We start from the raw sequence: 18,924 nt of genomic DNA, 5'->3' as shown, positions 1-18,924 counted from the left end.
GTGCATCTATGTGCAACCAGGTGTTGAATTCTAGATTATTGATAATGCACTAATTTTGGAACAATTTGAACTAGAATATTTGTGAACTAGTGTGTATTCCAGAAGGTATTTTGTAATGCTTATATTGAAGTGAATTGTTATCTAACATGCTCTGAAATTTAACAGGAATTCGTAGTCCTTAATATCTCCGTACGCTTAACCTAAATTACTAGTGAACACTTACAAGCTAAAGGGTAAATAACTAAATCAACGAAATACTTAATGACATGCAATTATCTAAATCTAGCCTAATTATAGTACGGATTGTAAGTACGAATCGATAGTACGGATTGAACGAACAAAATCGCTCGCTCACACATAAACAGCAAGCGATTTGCAGCAGGCAACAACGTCAGACCGGCTCAAGAAGACAGACAGATATACTGGACTTGGCATAGCAAGGAGACTAAATGTAAGTTAGACGTATAGACTAAGGATTATCTGTGACTATCTAATGTTGGTTCTGATGAGTGACAATAACTAATGGAAATCATGAACGACTGTCTTTTACTTCGGGATTATTATTTCGGAAAATTTTTCTCTGTTGGCAATTTTCCAACAAATTATTATTTTCGTTTATACGAAGTCGCAAAATAGCCGGTCATGTCGCGTCGAACTCTACGGTCGGGTAAGGTGGTTGGTGAGACTGCTAGTGAAAATCTTGGTGCAAATGGTGGCGTGCAAGTGGTGGTCACGGCTGATCCGGAAGAGTCGCATCCCGGACAAACATGCCAAGTGTGCCGTGTGCTGGATACAGTTGATATGGTGCAGTGCGACGTATGTTCCAAGTGGCATCACTTCCGGTGCGTAGGAGTCACGCAGCAAATAGAACATTTTCCATGGAGTTGTGCCAAATGCGAATCAGCGGAAGGAGTTCAGGAAATCGGTTCTACTGCAGCTCTTCTTCAAGGAAGCGGTGGTCCATTAGGACAGTCGTTCAAATCTCACGCGAACAGACTGTCAGTGCAGTCAGATCAGCTCCAACATCAACAACGAACCCAGCAACAGCATCAGCAGAGTCCCGATGTAGCAGCTTGTCAGCTAGCCTTCTCGCGTGCAGCGGATGAGTCAAACCAACCCAAGGGAGAAGATCAAGCTCCGTTCGTCTCTTCGCTTCAGTGGGTTGTGTCCCCTTCGCAACACAGATCCAAGGCCTCATCGGAGTCTTCGAGTCGGTCATCACAAGCCCTCGCTAAGCTAAACCTTCAAATGCTGGAAGAGATGAGGGACGTCGAGCGGCGTGAAGCAGAGCGCCAACGAGCAATCGCAGCGGAGGAAGCAAACAAGGAAAAGGCATTCCTGGAGCAGAAGTATCATCTATTGGAGCAGGCCATGAGCGAAAACGGCTCCTCTAAAAGCGATTCTATGACCAGAACGCAGAACTGGATCGCAGCTACAAATACGCATCGCAATAGGCAGATAGTAGCTCAAAACGACATCCAAACCAACTCGAACGTGCGAGCTGGTGAGATGCAAGTTTGGAATCCACCAGCTACGCGGATTAGTAGGTGTCGTTCGTCGCTATTAGAACCAAATCCTCCGGATCCATTTCCAGCGCCGGAGTCCATGCTGAGTTGCCCCGTAGATCCACCAGCGCTGAACGTCGGAATGCAGCGGTTAGCTATAGGGTCGCAGAATCAAATCCCCCCGCCGATGCAGTCGCGACCGATTCCACCGCCTTCGCGTCGGGTTTCTATGGCACAGTTACCTTATTCTGGTGACCGTGGAGCAGCTGCACCGGACCATTTCAAAAACATGGAAGCAGATCCATCACGACGGTTCTCACATAACATGTCGGTTCCGGAGTACCAGAGGTTCGCACCTCACTCGAGTCAATCAGCAGTCCATCAGCAGCACCATCCTCAGTCATCTACCATGCGTGACAACCGCCTCTACGAACAAGAGGAGGAAGAATCTGACCCATACCCAATAACTCGAAGGCAACTGGCTGCCCGACAAGCCATCTCGAAGGATCTTCCAACGTTTTCTGGAGATCCAGAAGATTGGCCTATGTTTCTAGCCACCTTCAACAGTACCACCGCCCTCTGTGGTTTTACCAATGATGAAAACATCGCCCGCTTGCAGCGAAGCTTGAAGGTCGAGCATATGAAGCGGTCAAAAGTCGGCTACTGCATCCACCCAACGTCATTGGAATAATGTCAACCCTCAAGATGCTGTTCGGGCAACCGGAAGTAATAATTCATTCAATGATGGCAAAGATCAACTCCTTTCCGGCACTGAAAGAGGACAAATTAGAGACGATTGTGGACTTCGCCGTCAGTGTTCAAAACTTCTGTGCAACCGTGGACGCGTGTGGATTGGAAGAATATTTCTACAACATGACCTTCCTCCACCAACTCGTGAACAAATTGCCACCATCGATCAAGCTGAATTGGGCGCAGTACCGATTATCGCTACCGACGGTCAACTTGTCGTCTTTCAGCAGCTGGCTCTACTCTCTAGCTGAAGCTGCTAGTGCCGTTACCATCCCGAACACCATTTTCGAGTTTCATCCCGCACGTAACGACTCGCATGCGGCCAAGAAGACCAACTCATTCGTAAACGCTCATTCCGAGGAAGCCTCGTCAGGTCAGCACTCCGCAGCACCTTCAAGCGCGAAAGAAGGAAGCTGCTTAATATGCAAAGGAAGCTGCAATGCGATCACCAAATGTGATCGTTTCCTGGGATTCTCTCGCGATTCTCGCTGGGCGACTGTACGGGATCTAGGCCTCTGCCGCCGATGTCTACGCCAACATAAGGGAGGATGCCAAGCAAAACTTTGTGGGAAGAATGGCTGTGAGTTGAAGCATCACGAGTTGCTGCACAATGATCAGAGGAGCGCACCGATACCGTCAAACGCTTTTCCATGTGTTTCGAGCAAACCATCGTCGATTCAGCGTACAGAAATCACGTCAGACACAGTGCCAAATTCTACTGAGCACGGGTGCCATGTTCACCAGGTCACTTCCAGTCATGTGTTGTTCCGCTATATACCCGTAGTGCTCCACGGAAAGCACCAATCAATCGAGACATTCGCCTTTCTGGATGACGGATCCGAGCTCACTTTGCTTGACGAGGAACTTGCGGATGCACTGCAACTGGAGGGCGAAGAAACACCATTATGCTTGTTGTGGACTGGAGGAGCGAAGCGACGAGAAGCTGATTCAAAAAGCGTTCAGCTGGAGGTCGCTGCAAGGCACAACAGTTCCAAAAAGTACACCATGCATGGGGTACGCACAGTTGCTCAACTACTTCTTCCATCACAGACACTCAACTTCGAAGAGATGTCTGAGTTATATCCGCATCTTAAGGGCCTGCCGATTTGTTCATATCAAGATGTTCGGCCACGTATACTCATCGGGATGAAGGATCAGCACCTCAGCCTTGTTCAGAAGAGCCGTGAGGGAGCGCTACACGAGCCGATCGCTGTAAAAACTCGACTAGGTTGGACGGTTTGTGGAGAAGGAAATCGCGACACCGGTGCCAACCTTGACCACTCGGTATTTCATATCTGTGAATGCAACTCTGTTGCGGACGCAAGCCTGCATCAACTGATGAAAGAATACTTCGCGATAGTGTAGCCCCCTCGGCTATGTTCAGCGGAATAAGGGGATCTGCAGGGTCGGAATGAGGGGGAACCGGTACATAATTCTCAACGTAACTCACCGATCTGCTTCCAGTGGGAACTTGCTATAAGAGCATATCCATAAGCATGCTTTAGTTAGGTGGCAATCACTAAGCAACTACTTAAGGGTGAGTATGCTCAAAGGCCACCCTGCCAATTCACTTATGCAACAGAACGTAAAGTGAGGTAGGTATGGAGACTCCTTTTGAGTCCGGAACTACGGAACAAATCAACAAAACTAGTAGTGGAGCTTCAACTCTCTGAATGATCCTAAAACAACCGGAGTTTACGTGCACATTGTATATTCTAATAAATTACATTGATTGGGTTGTATATGGGCCCTGGCTTAACCTAGTTTAGTGTGACGTCACATTAGATATGCTACTTGCGGTTTTGGTTTTACGAATGGTGGTGGTGGTGGTAGTGGTGTGGTGCGGCATAGGAAAACGATGACACACAGCTGGGTGGCGTTGTTCGTGGAGTGGGACTGCAACACGGCTAGCAGCTTGCGGCGGCGGAAGAATAGGGGTGTTGTACCTATTGTCACCGAGGCTTCCAATGTCCTTGGCCGTCCCTTGGCCGGAAATCACTCTCTGACACTGGATGAAGTTTCTGAGGCGGATCGGTTGGTTACGGGGTGGTTGACGGGGCGAAACCAGTGTTATTGGTGTAACTGGTCGGTTCAAATAGGCCGCTTTGGCAGCCGGGAACCGTTCCTGAACTGGATTACCACTCGAACCACAGGTGTCCTAGGGGTTTGCGGTCGTTCGTCCTAAGGTCTTGCTCGCACGTGACAGAAGCGGTATGTGCAGGTCACTTTCTTCCTTCTGGATACCACTTCGTTTCAAAATGGCCACCTTGGTTGAATAGGAGGGCCACCTGTCCTTTGTTGTCCTCAGGGTGAATGTGAATGGCGTGCTCACCCAGGACAATGCTGCCGATTAAACAAAAGAAAAAGGTCCTTTGTGGACCTACCACGCCAATTAGTTTTCCGCCACTTGAGCCACTTTTTCCTCTTCAAACCGCATTTTAGTATTATTTAGGAATTATTTTTAGTAATTTTTTTAACAATATTCTTTGTATGAGCATATTTTACCTTTTTCTTGAACAATTATAATTTGCTTCGACGATAGTTTGTTGTATCGTTCACAACAATAGGTGTAACTACCCTAGATGGACACAATAGAATTTAGGGCATTTTAACACAATTCGTTTTTAATTATTACAATACTAACCACTTTTACTCTGGACCTACACACACTAACTTAAGATTTTTATTTATTTTTGGACTACTAGACCTAGAATTAAGATCAAACAAATTATTAAAAACTTCACTACTAGAATATTATTACATCATCCGGACCTTACGAATTTAACACCCGACGCGCACTTACTGCTCGCTTGGACGTTCTGAGCAATTATGGACTGGCGAGAGCTAGCAAGCCAAGCTCGAACTTGAAATTTTCCCCTAAGTTTACGAACAAACCCGATTTTGCCGTATTTGCATATTTATTGCCCTCATGAGTGTCACCGCCCCCTGGTCATGCCTCTGGATCGCTACTTCGGCCGAGTATCTTTTGGCCGGCTATCAAACCGCTGTCAACAGACGGTTGGCTCGTGAGTGGTGCCATTGGAAGGGAGTGGGATTGGGAGAGTGAGAGAAGTTTTTTTTCTCTTGCGCATTGTGAGCATAGCCCAGGGTCGCATTCAGGCGATGCTGGTCGATAATTGTGATGGAGTCACAAATTAAATTTTGGAACCATCGGTTACAATAGACAGTGTACACACTAAGATCAGCTCGGTATTTTCCCCATCTTTTTACTGAGTTCTCAACAGCAGATTTAACTCGGTACGCTCGGTTATTTATTTTGCGGATATTCTGTAAATGAGTTACCGAGCTCAGCTCACAAACTGTCAAAAGTTACTGAAGCACGGTAAATATCGTTACTGGTGAACGGTAAATACGATTACCGAGTGTACCGAAATAAATCTGCTGTTGAAAACTCAGTAAAAAGATGGAAAAAATACTGAACTCAGTGAAAAAATTACTGAGCTGGAACATCTGAATCTTAGTGTGTAGGAATTGCTCATCCGAAGAACCAACTTCTCTCGGTCGAAGAAGAGCAAGCGCAGAGTCTGCTCGAGACACGCACAGTGCTGAAGGGAAACCGCTACGAAACTGGACTATTGTGGCGATACGATAATGTTCGACTGCCGGACAGTTTTCCGATGGCCTATCGACGACTCCAGTGTCTCAAAAAGAGAATGGACAAAGACCCTCAACTAGAGGTAGCACTAAACAAAAAGATCACCGACTTTGTCGAAAGCGGATATGCCAGGAAACTCACCGATGACGAACTCTCCCAAAGTTTCCCTCGTAAATGGTACTTGCCGGTATTTCCCGTGACAAATGTCAACAAGCCAGGGAAGATTCGAATGGTGTGGGACACTGCAGCGGTCGCCCACGGAGTGTCTTTAAATTCCGTGCTACTTAAAGGACCTGATCAACTATGCGAGCTGTTCACTATATTGGTTCAAGGGACAGGTTGCCTTAACTGGAGACGTGCGTGAAATGTTTCTGCAAGTACTAATGCGCCAGGAAGACCAGCAATGTCAGCGGTTCCTCTGGTATGACAAAGATGGGACACTCTCTGTCTACGTGATGCAGGTTATGACATTCGGAGCATGCTGCTCCCCTAGTAGCGCTCAATATGTTAAAAACCTGAACGCCGAGCGATTCAGAGCAGATTATCCAGAGGCAGTCGAAGTGATCCAAAAGCGCCACTACGTTGATGACATGTTGGTGAGTGTGGCAACAGGAGAAGAAGCGATCAAACTCGCACAGCAAGTGAGGAAGGTACATGCAGAAGGCGGATTTGAAATCCGTAATTGGATCAGCATTTCCAAACGCGTCACCGGTGCCTTAGAGGAAAATCACGCAGAACAAAAGAACCTTGACCTGTCGCCAGAACTAGCCACAGAGAAGGTGCTCGGTATGTGGTGGTGTACCGATTCAGATACCTTTACATACAAGGTTGGTTGGAATCGTTATGGTCGAGCACTGCTAGAAGGCCAGCATCGTCCAACTAAACGACAGATGCTACGTGTCCTCATGTCGGTATTCGATCCGCTTGGGCTAATTGCTCAGTTTCTGATGTATTTGAAGGTCCTACTTCAAGACGTGTGGCGCTCCGGCATCGGCTGGGATGATCAAGTTGACGAAATACTATTTGAAACTATTTGCAAACTTGGCTCCAAATTCTTCCGCAAATTGAACAAACCAGTATTCCTCGTTGCTACTCTAGTGAACGATATGCCAACTGTGGAGACGTGCAGCTGCACACCTTCGTGGATGCTAGTGAGAATGGTATCGCGGCTGCCTGCTACCTGCGCTTCAACCATGATAACGCCGTGGAATGCAGTATAGTCGCCGCAAAAACCCGAGTCGCGCCGTTGAAGTTTTTATCCATACCCCGACTAGAACTTCAAGCAGCTTTGATTGGAGCCCGTCTCGCTCGAACAGTCTCCGACGCCCTCACTGTTGAAATTTCCCGCCGGGAATTTTGGTCCGACTCCCAAGATGTCCTGTGTTGGATAAAATCTGATCACCGCCGCTACTCGTCATTTGTAGCATTTCGGATTAGTGAGATCCTAGAGTTGACGGAGATTGCTGATTGGAGGTACGTTCCCACTGACTTGAACGTTGCGGATGATGGAACGAAATGGAAAGTACTTCCAGATCTTAAGCCTGGAGCAACGGTCCACAATTTCTTTACCTCCCAGAAGATCAGTGGCCTCGCACTTTGAAAAAATCAAACACTACCAACTTGGAACTCCGTCCCAGTGTAATGGTGCACTGCATCGCACCCGAATCCATAGTACGAGTAATCGATTTTTCGAGTTGGAGTCGACTAGTTCGAGTAATTGCATTTGTTTACCGATTCTTCAACAACTGCAGGCGCAAACATCTGGAAGAATGTATCAGCGGTCCTCTTTCAGCCAAGAAATGAATTACGCTGAAACATACCTGCTACGCCAGACGCAGCTGGAAGCCTATCCAGATGAAGTCGCTCTTCTCCAACTATCGCAAACTGAACCGAAGCTATCCAGAACACCATTGCCTAAGACCAGCCCACTACACCAAAAATCACCGTGGCTGGACCAGAATGGAATTCTGCGGATGCGAGGCCGCATCGCCAGCTGCGACTATGCTACCGAAGACGCTAAACATCCTGTTATCCTTCCCCGTGACCACCCTACCACCAAATTGATCATAGCACATTTCCACCAAAAATTCCACCACCAAAACTATGAGACCGTAATCAACGAAATTCGACAAAAGTACAGTGTTCCGAAGCTTCGGACTGCTTTCGCCAATGTTCGAAAGAGCTGCCAACGCTGCAAGCATCACCGTGCCAATCCAAGAGTTCCAATAATGGCCGATCTACCAGCAGCCCGACTTGATGCTTTCGCGCGCCCCTTTACTCACGTTGGGATAGATTTCTTCGGACCATACGAGATCGTCATTGGCCGTAGGGCAGAAAAGCGTTGGGGTATGCTGGCTACCTGCCTCACGACCCGTGCAATCCACATTGAAGTCGCCCATTCTCTCAGCACTGATTCGTGTGTTATGGCACTGCGAAACCTTATTTCGAGAAGAGGGAAACCAAGAACTATCCATAGCGATCGAGGGACGAATTTCGTTGGAGCGAACCGAGAGTTGACCGAAGCGAAATACTCCGTCGACCAAGCAGAACTCATGAAAGAATTCGTGGACGCAGACACCAGCTGGCATTTACTTCCCCCTTCGTCACCACACATGGGTGGCAGTTGGGAACGCCTAATCGGCAGCGTCAAGAGAAACCTTATGGCAATTTTACCAACGAGAAGATTGTCAGATGAAGTTCTACGAAACATGCTCACCGAAGTAGAGAACACCGTCAACTCCCGACCATTGACCTACGTTCCCGTAGATGATGAGTCCGCTCCTGCCCTAACGCCCAACCACTTTTTGATTGGGTCATCTAATGGAGTGAAACCGCTCTGCACTATCGATGACAGTGGCGAAGCATTACGACAGTGCTGGCGGCTATCTCAAGTCCAGGCCAATCGGTTTTGGAAGCGATGGATCAACGATTATCTCCCTGAAATAACTCGCCGCACAAAGTGGTTCACCGATACCAAACCAATACAGGACAATGACGTGGTAGTGATTGTGGACTCTAAATTACCCCGGAACTGTTGGCCAAAGGGTCGAATAATCTGTACACATCCTGGACGAGATGGACAACCCAGATCTGCGACAGTGCGGACATCGACTGGTACTTATGAACGTCCGGTAGCCAAATTAGCCGTGCTAGACGTTCGGCGCGTGACGAAGTAAGCTGACCAAGAGGCCATCGTACCTGGGGGGACTGTTGCCGAATCCACGCCAGCGCGCCTCTACAAGTTTGATATCTCTACACGAACCATTCATCGTACCCATTGTCGGCAGATATGACACGAACTGTCATAGCGGTGAGTTGGCAGATGTATAGACAGATGTAATGATAGAAGGAAGAGAAAGTGCATCTATATGCAACCAGGTGTTGAATTTTAGATTATTGATAATGCACTAATTTTGGAACAATTTGAACTAGAATATTTGTGAACTAGTGTGTATACCAGAAGGTATTTTGTAATGCTTATATTGAAGTGAATTGTTATCTAACATGCTCTGAAATTTAACAGGAATTCGTAGTCCTTAATATCTCCGTACGCTTAACCTAAATTACTAGTGAACACTTACAAGCTAAAGGGTATATAACTAAATCAACGAAATACTTAATGACATGCAATTATCTAAATCTAGCCTAATTATAGTACGGATTGTAAGTACGAATCGATAGTACGGATTGAACGAACAAAATCGCTCGCTCACACATAAACAGCAAGCGATTTGCAGCAGGCAACAACGTTAGACCGGCTCAAGAAGACAGACAGATATACTGGACTTGGCATAGCAAGGAGACTAAACGTAAGTTAGACGTATAGACTAAGGATTATCTGTGACTATCTAATGTTGGTTCTGATGAGTGACAATAACTAATGGAAATCATGAACGACTGTCTTTTACTTCGGGATTATTATTTCGGAAAATTTTTCTCTGTTGGCAATTTTCCAACAGGTCCGGTAACCCAACATTCGTTGTTTTTGATAACTCCGTCATTCATTGCGGCGTGTCTAGTGAACTGTTGATCGACGTGTTGCTGAAAATTCACCCGATTTTGGGAATGGATATTCCAGTTCTTCTCAAGAAATTTTACAATCTGGTGGCCATTCAAGCATGCTCCACGAGTACCAAAGTCACACAGCTTACAGTTCGTCTGCGAGAATTTTGTAACGGTTAAGATCACAACGCAATGATAGCACCCAATGCTTTTGCTGTTCAGCTATCCTTGCGTTCAGGGCTTTCGTGATACCTTTTTGTAATGATGTAAAGATTTTTTGTAATGAAATACAACAGAAGCGAATAACATTCAACATTGAACACCTTCTATGTTAAGAAATAAAAAACCCTTAAAAAATTGACTGTTTCACTTTTAAACTCGATTAAAATCGAATATTTAATCGAGTTTGCGATCAACAAAAAAGGCATATTACCTGGGTTTTCTATTCTGTTGATGTTTGTTGATAAAGTTTTATTTAAAAAATAAAACATAACACAGCGTAACAAAAAATAACTTTTGGTCTGTCTCAAGAGCAAACTTACGTGTCTCTGACAGATTTAGGGCCGCTGAATCCGAATCCGGGCTCAGATTTGCTCCAACACGTCACAATTTTGAGCTATACCTCAATTTATACGGCAAACATGCGATTTTGGGCTTTTTTGACTGCAAGTTATTAAGCATGGAAATATTTTTTTTAATCAATCATAAGGTTAATTGGTCAATTAACATCTAAATTAACGACTCATGCAAAATATTTCGTTTTACCAAATCGAATTTGATAGTTTTAAGCGATTTATGCTAGACACGATATTTTCCATACAAGTCACCCTCCAAAAGTTGCATGCAGGTTTTCATACTAACATAAAATGCTTAAATCTATCAAATTTGATTAGGTAAAACGAAATATTTTGCATGAGTCGTTAATTTAGATGTTAATTGACCAATTAACCTTGTGATTGATTAAAAAAAATATTTCCATGCTTAATAACTTGCAGTCAAAAAAGCCCAAAATCGCATATTTTGCCCTATAAATTGAGGTATAGTTCAAAATTGTGACGTGTTGGAGCAAATCTGAGCCCGGATTCGGATTCAGCGGCCGAAAATCCATCGGAAACACATAAGTTTGCTCTTGAGACAAACAAATGTTGCGCTGTGAATCAATCGGCTTGTTTTGGAATATGCTAAATGCGGGAGCTAAGGGTTCATAGTGGCAAAGTGATCCTACATGGCGTCCTCTTTAACATGATTTTACATGCTACACATTTTGCAAATCATTGATCTCCATAATTCTTGAAGAGATTCCTGGAATTATCCGGCACGGCTAATTTCCATTCATCTTCCTGCACATGTCGCAAACCGTATTGCCTGACCCGTCGGTGGAAGTCAAGTGGCTCACACCACATTCGATAGCACACAGGCAGAGCGCGGGAACAATGCCACCATCATCCGCCATGGAATCGGCCAGTCAAAAAGGCAACTTTTCAAGTGGCGACGACCACACATTTGTTTGACATGACGAACGATGAAAAGAATCGCGCACACAATTCCATCTGTGGTCCTCCTAGGCCCTAACGCGCAACAACGAGCCAAGAGGCTGTGAACGATCCATTTACTGCCGCCACCGCGTCGACAGGGGCTCAGGCCAGAAGTCAACTCAACACTCTCGGGCACAGACAGATTAACTCCAGATGAGAGCCAGCCGGAAAGAACCACCACCACCGCTGCTGGCTGGTTTGGGAGCTGGAAAATTTCTCATGAATTCGATTCCCCCACTTGAACCCCGGTCTGAATCCAAGACTTTGCGGCTATCCCGACTTGAAAGGAGAAGCAACATTTGATAAAACATTCAACGTAATTAACAACGTAATTAACAAGTTGGCCCATATCGCCGTGATTGCCACACGATAATATCGTGTATATAAATGCAATTAGTTAGGGCTTAGGCTCTCATCGATGACGTTGTTGATGACCGTTACAAGTCCCCAATAAAACTTAAAAAAATCTGATCAGTTCTGAACATGTTTCTTGAACTGTCTCTCTACTCGGGCTAACTGGTGACGCCAAGCCAAGAAGTTTTCAACACTTCATTTGTAGTGCCCCTCGAAATGGGAGACACGGAGAGCCCGGCATGATTTAGGATCAAGGGTCTCGCCCATTTGTGGATTCAAGATCAACGCCATCGTCCGTCGTCGTCGTCGCCACTCGCCACCAGTCCATCTTGCCCGTGGCATGGAGGCAACAACTTCGTCGATAGTGGCGAGAGATCTGATTCCCAGCACTTGACAACTCGCTTCGGGTAAGTTTTTGTTTTGGGAACTGCTGGATCAATCCATTCATTCCGGCCACTTGGCGGCGCAACGGGGTCCACTTGTGGTGTGGCTCAAGTGCTTTTACAGTTGTGTGTGCCCGTGGGATCCAAGGCCTCTGGCTACGTTTGTCTTCCCGGTTTGGGGTCCAGCATTTGAATCGAAAAGATCCCCACGCACCAGTGCTTCAAAGTTTTGGGAGCAAAACCTACGCGCAACACGGCGCTTCATTGTTCTGGTTCAAGAAGACAATTCAAATTCAAATTCTCAAGTGGTCATATGAATAACCTAGAGTCGAAAGAAATGCAATGGTTTGGGGTTTGTACTTAAATATCAACCGAGTGAGTGTGTGATTTGTTGCATTCCGTTTTAGAAGATTTTTGTGCACTTTTGAACCAGCTTCAGTAAAATTTGATAATTTAGTAGTATTCAGTAATCCTTGAGTTAAATAGGTATGTAAAGATATAGATACATATGCAAATACAGATACAGATACCTACAGATACAGATACAGATACAGATACAGATACAGATACAGATACAGATACAGATACAGATACAGATACAGATACAGATACAGATACAGATACAGATACAGATACAGATACAGACACAGATACAGATACAGATACAGATACAGATACAGATACAGATACAGATACAGATACAGATACAGATACAGATACAGATACAGATACAGATACAGATACAGATACAGATACAGATACAGATACAGATACAGATACAGATACAGATACAGATACAGATACAGATACAGATACAGATACAGATACAGATACAGATACAGATACAGATACAGATACAGATACAGATACAGATACAGATACAGATACAGATACAGATACAGATACAGATACAGATACAGATACAGATACAGATACAGATACAGATACAGATACAGATACAGATACAGATACAGATACAGATACAGATACAGATACAGATACAGATACAGATACAGATACAGATACAGATACAGATACAGATACAGATACAGATACAGATACAGATACAGATACAGATACAGATACAGATACAGATACAGATACAGATACAGATACAGATACAGATACAGATACAGATACAGATACAGATACAGATACAGATACAGATACAGATACAGATACAGATACAGATACAGATACAGATACAGATACAGATACAGATACAGATACAGATACAGATACAGATACAGATACAGATACAGATACAGATACAGATACAGATACAGATACAGATACAGATACAGATACAGATACAGATACAGATACAGATACAGATACAGATACAGATACAGATACAGATACAGATACAGATACAGATACAGATACAGATACAGATACAGATACAGATACAGATACAGATACAGATACAGATACAGATACAGATACAGATACAGATACAGATACAGATACAGATACAGATACAGATACAGATACAGATACAGATACAGATACAGATACAGATACAGATACAGATACAGATACAGATACAGATACAGATACAGATACAGATACAGATACAGATACAGATACAGATACAGATACAGATACAGATACAGATACAGATACAGATACAGATACAGATACAGATACAGATACAGATACAGATACAGATACAGATACAGATACAGATACAGATACAGATACAGATACAGATACAGATACAGATACAGATACAGATACAGATACAGATACAGATACAGATACAGATACAGATACAGATACAGATACAGATACAGATACAGATACAGATACAGATACAGATACAGATACAGATACAGATACAGATACAGATACAGATACAGATACAGATACAGATACAGATACAGATACAGATACAGATACAGATACAGATACAGATACAGATACAGATACAGATACAGATACAGATACAGATACAGATACAGATACAGATACAGATACAGATACAGATACAGATACAGATACAGATACAGATACAGATACAGATACAGATACAGATACAGATACAGATACAGATACAGATACAGATACAGATACAGATACAGATACAGATACAGATACAGATACAGATACAGATACAGATACAGATACAGATACAGATACAGATACAGATACAGATACAGATACAGATACAGATACAGATACAGATACAGATACAGATACAGATACAGATACAGATACAGATACAGATACAGATACAGATACAGATACAGATACAGATACAGATACAGATACAGATACAGATACAGATACAGATACAGATACAGATACAGATACAGATACAGATACAGATACAGATACAGATACAGATACAGATACAGATACAGATACAGATACAGATACAGATACAGATACAGATACAGATACAGATACAGATACAGATACAGATACAGATACAGATACAGATACAGATACAGATACAGATACAGATACAGATACAGATACAGATACAGATACAGATACAGATACAGATACAGATACAGATACAGATACAGATACAGATACAGATACAGATACAGATACAGATACAGATACAGATACAGATACAGATACAGATACAGATACAGATACAGATACAGATACAGATACAGATACAGATACAGATACAGATACAGATACAGATACAGATACAGATACAGATACAGATACAGATACAGATACAGATACAGATACAGATACAGATACAGATACAGATACAGATACAGATACAGATACAGATACAGATACAGATACAGATACAGATACAGATACAGATACAGATACAGATACAGATACAGATACAGATACAGATACAGATACAGATACAGATACAGATACAGATACAGATACAGATACAGATACAGATACAGATACAGATACAGATACAGATACAGATACAGATACAGATACAGATACAGATACAGATACAGATACAGATACAGATACAGATACAGATACAGATACAGATACAGATACAGATACAGATACAGATACAGATACAGATACAGATACAGATACAGATACAGATACAGATACAGATACAGATACAGATACAGATACAGATACAGATACAGATACAGATACAGATACAGATACAGATACAGATACAGATACAGATACAGATACAGATACAGATACAGATACAGATACAGATACAGATACAGATACAGATACAGATACAGATACAGATACAGATACAGATACAGATACAGATACAGATACAGATACAGATACAGATACAGATACAGATACAGATACAGATACAGATACAGATACAGATACAGATACAGATACAGATACAGATACAGATACAGATACAGATACAGATACAGATACAGATACAGATACAGATACAGATACAGATACAGATACAGATACAGATACAGATACAGATACAGATGATACAGATACACGCATAAACAGTTCACACACCCGTGTGGAATACCACCTTTGGCTCTGCCTTCGGGGAGTGACCGAGTTTCTGGTCTCCAGACAGACATGCCTAGCTAGGATGTGGCGGGGTTCGATCAGCGGGTTCTGTTGGTTCCCTATGAAAAGCTACACAACTGCAAACAACTTCGTACAAGCGACCTGGTACCGCTTCCAAAGTGCCTTAGCCCAAACACCCGGAGTGCCAACCGGCACATTAGGATCGACGTCAGTAACATCCTGATTATGGCATACTGGTCAACGCAAACGACAACGGACTACGGATTACGACGAAGGGTTGACATTCATGCAATTCTGCTTCCTGAGTAAAGAAGGGTGTTCAAGCCTCGCTTGGCCTCTCTGATTCATAGACAACTAAGAGCTAATGAAAGCGACTACGTACATCAGGTGGAGATAGCGGCTCGAAGGGGGCCCAACAACATGGAAGGAGAAAACGAAAATAACAGCGGAAATGTGGCGAATCCGTTCACCAGAGGAGGATTGATGAGGTCTCCTCATTAGCAAACAGAGGAAGCAGAACAGCAACAAGAAGCGATTTCGCAGCGAAGCGCGGTACACGAACACAGCCCCAGTGTACAACAGGAGCAACAGGAACAGTAGAAAAGTGTGGTAGAAGAGCAACAGCAGCGTGAAGGAATGCAGCAGCAGCTGCTGACGAATAGTGGGTGGAGCGTGCCCCAGCAACAGCCGAAGGTTCTAGCGGCGAGGTTCGATGTACCATACGAACGGCTATGGAAATGAAGGACCTCGGCGCGGACGTACAAAAAGTCAGACGTACACGGTCTGGAGAAATGATCACCGAGCTGAAAAAGAACTCGAAAAACAGGAGCTCATCGTACAAAGAGCTTGCAGAGAAGATCGTGGGAGATACTGCGAAGGTCCGAGCTGTGACGCCAGAAGTGGTTCTTCAATGCGTCGACATAGACGAAATCACTGCGATGGAAGAAGTAGAAGCTGCAATAAAGGAGGAGATTGAGATAGGAAACGTGGAAATGTCTGTCCGACTGCGAAGGGGGCTTACCGGGACGCAGATTGCGGTTATCAAGCTTCCCGGTGGGAAGTGCGAAAGAAATCAAGCTCAGCAAGGCAGCTTACATGCAGGAACTCTGCCGTAATGCGGACGCAAATCCATGGGGAGATGCCTACAGAGTAGCTATGTCATGGATGAATGGCTCAGCGACCCCACCCGAGAGGTGTCAGGTGTCTAGAAAAGCTGAAAGCCATAGTAGATGAACTGTTTCCGCAGCACGAGCCAACGGTCTGGCCTCCCACACCGTATGAGGAGGTCGCCGCTGATTTGGAGGATTCTCGTATTTTCTACCAGAAGCTCATCACGATAACCAAAGCTTAAAAGCCAAGAAAGCGCTAGGACTAGATGGCATCTCCAACGTGGTTCTGAAAACAACAATCCAACAAAACCCGGATATGTTTCGAATCACATTGCAGAAGTGTATTCCCCGATCATTGGAAGCGGTAGATATTGGTTCTGCTTTCGAAGCCGGTCAAACCACCCGGAGATCCTTTTCTGGACATGGCTGGAAAACTTCTGGAGAAGGTTTCCAACAGACTCGGGTATTATACAGAAGGTAAGAACGGATTATTTAGGATGCAGTTCGGGTTCCGAAAAAGTAGATGACGCTATCCAACTAGTTGTTCAAGCAGCCGAAGTAGCCATGAAGCAAAAGAGAAGAGGGAATCGCTATTTTGCGGTCGTCACTCTAAACGTGAAAAATGCATTCAGCAGCGCTAGTTGGGAAGCAATAGCTCGATCTCTACACCGGATGAGGGTTCCCGAGTATCTCTGCAGAATACTGAGCAGCTACTTTAAGAACCGGACGTAGATCTACGAAACGCGTGAGGGACAAAAGAGTGTAGGCATAACAGCGTGTATTCCTAAAGTCTTTATCTTGGGTCCGATGCTGTGGAAGGCGATGTACGACGAATGCCTGCAGTTAAGCTTACCAAGAGGAGTGCAGATTGTTGGGTTCGCGGACGACGTCGTGCTCATAGTAATCGGTGAGTTGCTGAACGAAGTGGAAGTCCGGGCCACGGCGGCAGTAGAAATGGATGAAAACTGGATGTGCGAGACGAAGCTGGCATCAGCTCATCATAAAACCGAAGTGTTGATAATCAGCAACTGGTAAAACAGGATGTTAAGCTTACAGTTGGAGAACTCACCAATGACTCGAGGCGAGAAGTTGAGCATCTTGGAGTGTTGATCGACGACCGGCTGAACTTAAACAGCTATGTCGACTACGCCTGCGAGAAAGCAGCCAACAGATCGGCGGTCAGTAACGGTACGAGAAGACTCCTTGCCAGCCAGCGTGTCAACGTCGGTACTTCGGTACGGCGCTTCTGTCTGGGCAGCTGGACAGCTATCAAAGAGGAACCTGGCGCAGCTGAATAGCACATACCATCAGCCTGGTTATGAGAGTAGCCAGTGCATACTGAACCATATCCACGGAAGTGGTTTGCGTCATAGTAGGTATGATTCCCATCAAAATCGTACCGGAAGAAGACAGTGAATGCCATAACCGCCTAGGAACGACAGGAGCCCGTAGGACCACAAGAGCTGACTCGACGAGAAAGTGGCAGCTGGACTGGGAAAGCGCTGCGAAAGGAAGATGGACCCGTCGGTTTCGTTATTGAGTTGTCCAAAAAATGTCTCACGAAACCTAATGCAAGCCTATCCATATACGGGAGAACAAAAGATGTTTACAAAGTTCTTACAGATAGATTAACACGGGAAATCTGAACACAAACCACTACCACACAGGAATTTGGATTGGTCAATGGGTCGACAGAAAACACGGAGAAGTCAACTTCCATCTGACACAGTTCCTGTCAGGTCATGGTTGCTTCAGGAAGTATCTGCACCGATTCGGCCAGAGTCCCCGCTTTGTCCGGCCTGTCCGAACGAGGAAATTACACCGGGGCACGTGATGTCTCTAGGTATCTGTATCCACCTGTATCCACATCAAAGATAAAGAATTTCTAGAATATTCCTTAGAGAAATACATGGAATGATTTAAGGGAGAATCCCTGCAAAAATCCCTAAGCGAATTCCTGGGGGAATCCTGGGAATTGGTAGAATTATCGTCGGGCATACCCCGGGAAAAGTTCTTGAATAAAAAACTGAAGAAATCCAAGACGAGACTGGATAAGTTCTTGGATAAATTTACGTAAGAATTTTCTGGGTATTCTTTCTGAAGGAATTCTAGAAGCCAATTGCAGAAAAAGCATTCCTAGTTGATTTTCCTGGAATAAAACTTGAAGTATTTGTTGTAAACACTTCCGGAGTTATCACTGCA

The 18,924-nt window shown here is 44.3% G+C and overlaps 2 protein-coding genes and 1 long non-coding RNA gene across 3 annotated transcripts; all 3 read left to right on the top strand.

The window, feature by feature from the left end:
• Positions 1–642: 642 nt before the first annotated feature.
• On the top strand, positions 643–2,196 carry LOC134286444 (uncharacterized). Its single transcript, XM_062848056.1, has one exon. It carries the CDS (start codon positions 643–645, stop codon positions 2,194–2,196), a length of 1,554 nt encoding a protein of 517 aa, XP_062704040.1.
• A 5,474-nt stretch (positions 2,197–7,670) lies between these two features.
• Positions 7,671–8,995, top strand: LOC134286443 (uncharacterized). Its single transcript, XM_062848055.1, has 2 exons — positions 7,671–8,870; positions 8,960–8,995. The coding sequence occupies exons 1-2, from the start codon at positions 7,671–7,673 to the stop codon at positions 8,993–8,995; spliced, it is 1,236 nt and encodes a 411-aa protein (XP_062704039.1).
• Positions 8,996–9,003: 8 nt separating this feature from the next.
• Positions 9,004–9,733, top strand: LOC134287075 (uncharacterized). The gene is made up of 3 exons (XR_009997000.1): positions 9,004–9,334; positions 9,395–9,462; positions 9,527–9,733. It is a non-coding gene; the product is annotated as an uncharacterized LOC134287075 (long non-coding RNA).
• Positions 9,734–18,924: the final 9,191 nt, after the last annotated feature.

This window comes from Aedes albopictus, chromosome 2 (assembly GCF_035046485.1).
Source record: "Aedes albopictus strain Foshan chromosome 2, AalbF5, whole genome shotgun sequence".
In the NCBI taxonomy this organism is placed as follows: domain Eukaryota; kingdom Metazoa; phylum Arthropoda; class Insecta; order Diptera; family Culicidae; genus Aedes; species Aedes albopictus.
The sequence above is the reverse complement of the archived record's forward strand: the minus strand, read 5'-3'. Positions and strand labels throughout refer to the sequence as shown.

Coding starts and splice junctions, on each gene's coding strand:
- LOC134286444 (XM_062848056.1), top strand. CDS start 643: ATGTCGCGTCGAACTCTACGGTCGGGTAAGGTGGTTGGTGAGACTGCT.
- LOC134286443 (XM_062848055.1), top strand. CDS start 7,671: ATGAATTACGCTGAAACATACCTGCTACGCCAGACGCAGCTGGAAGCC. Junction 8,871..8,959: donor CAATACAGGACAATGACGTG/GTAGTGATTGTG, acceptor TGGACAACCCAG/ATCTGCGACAGTGCGGACAT.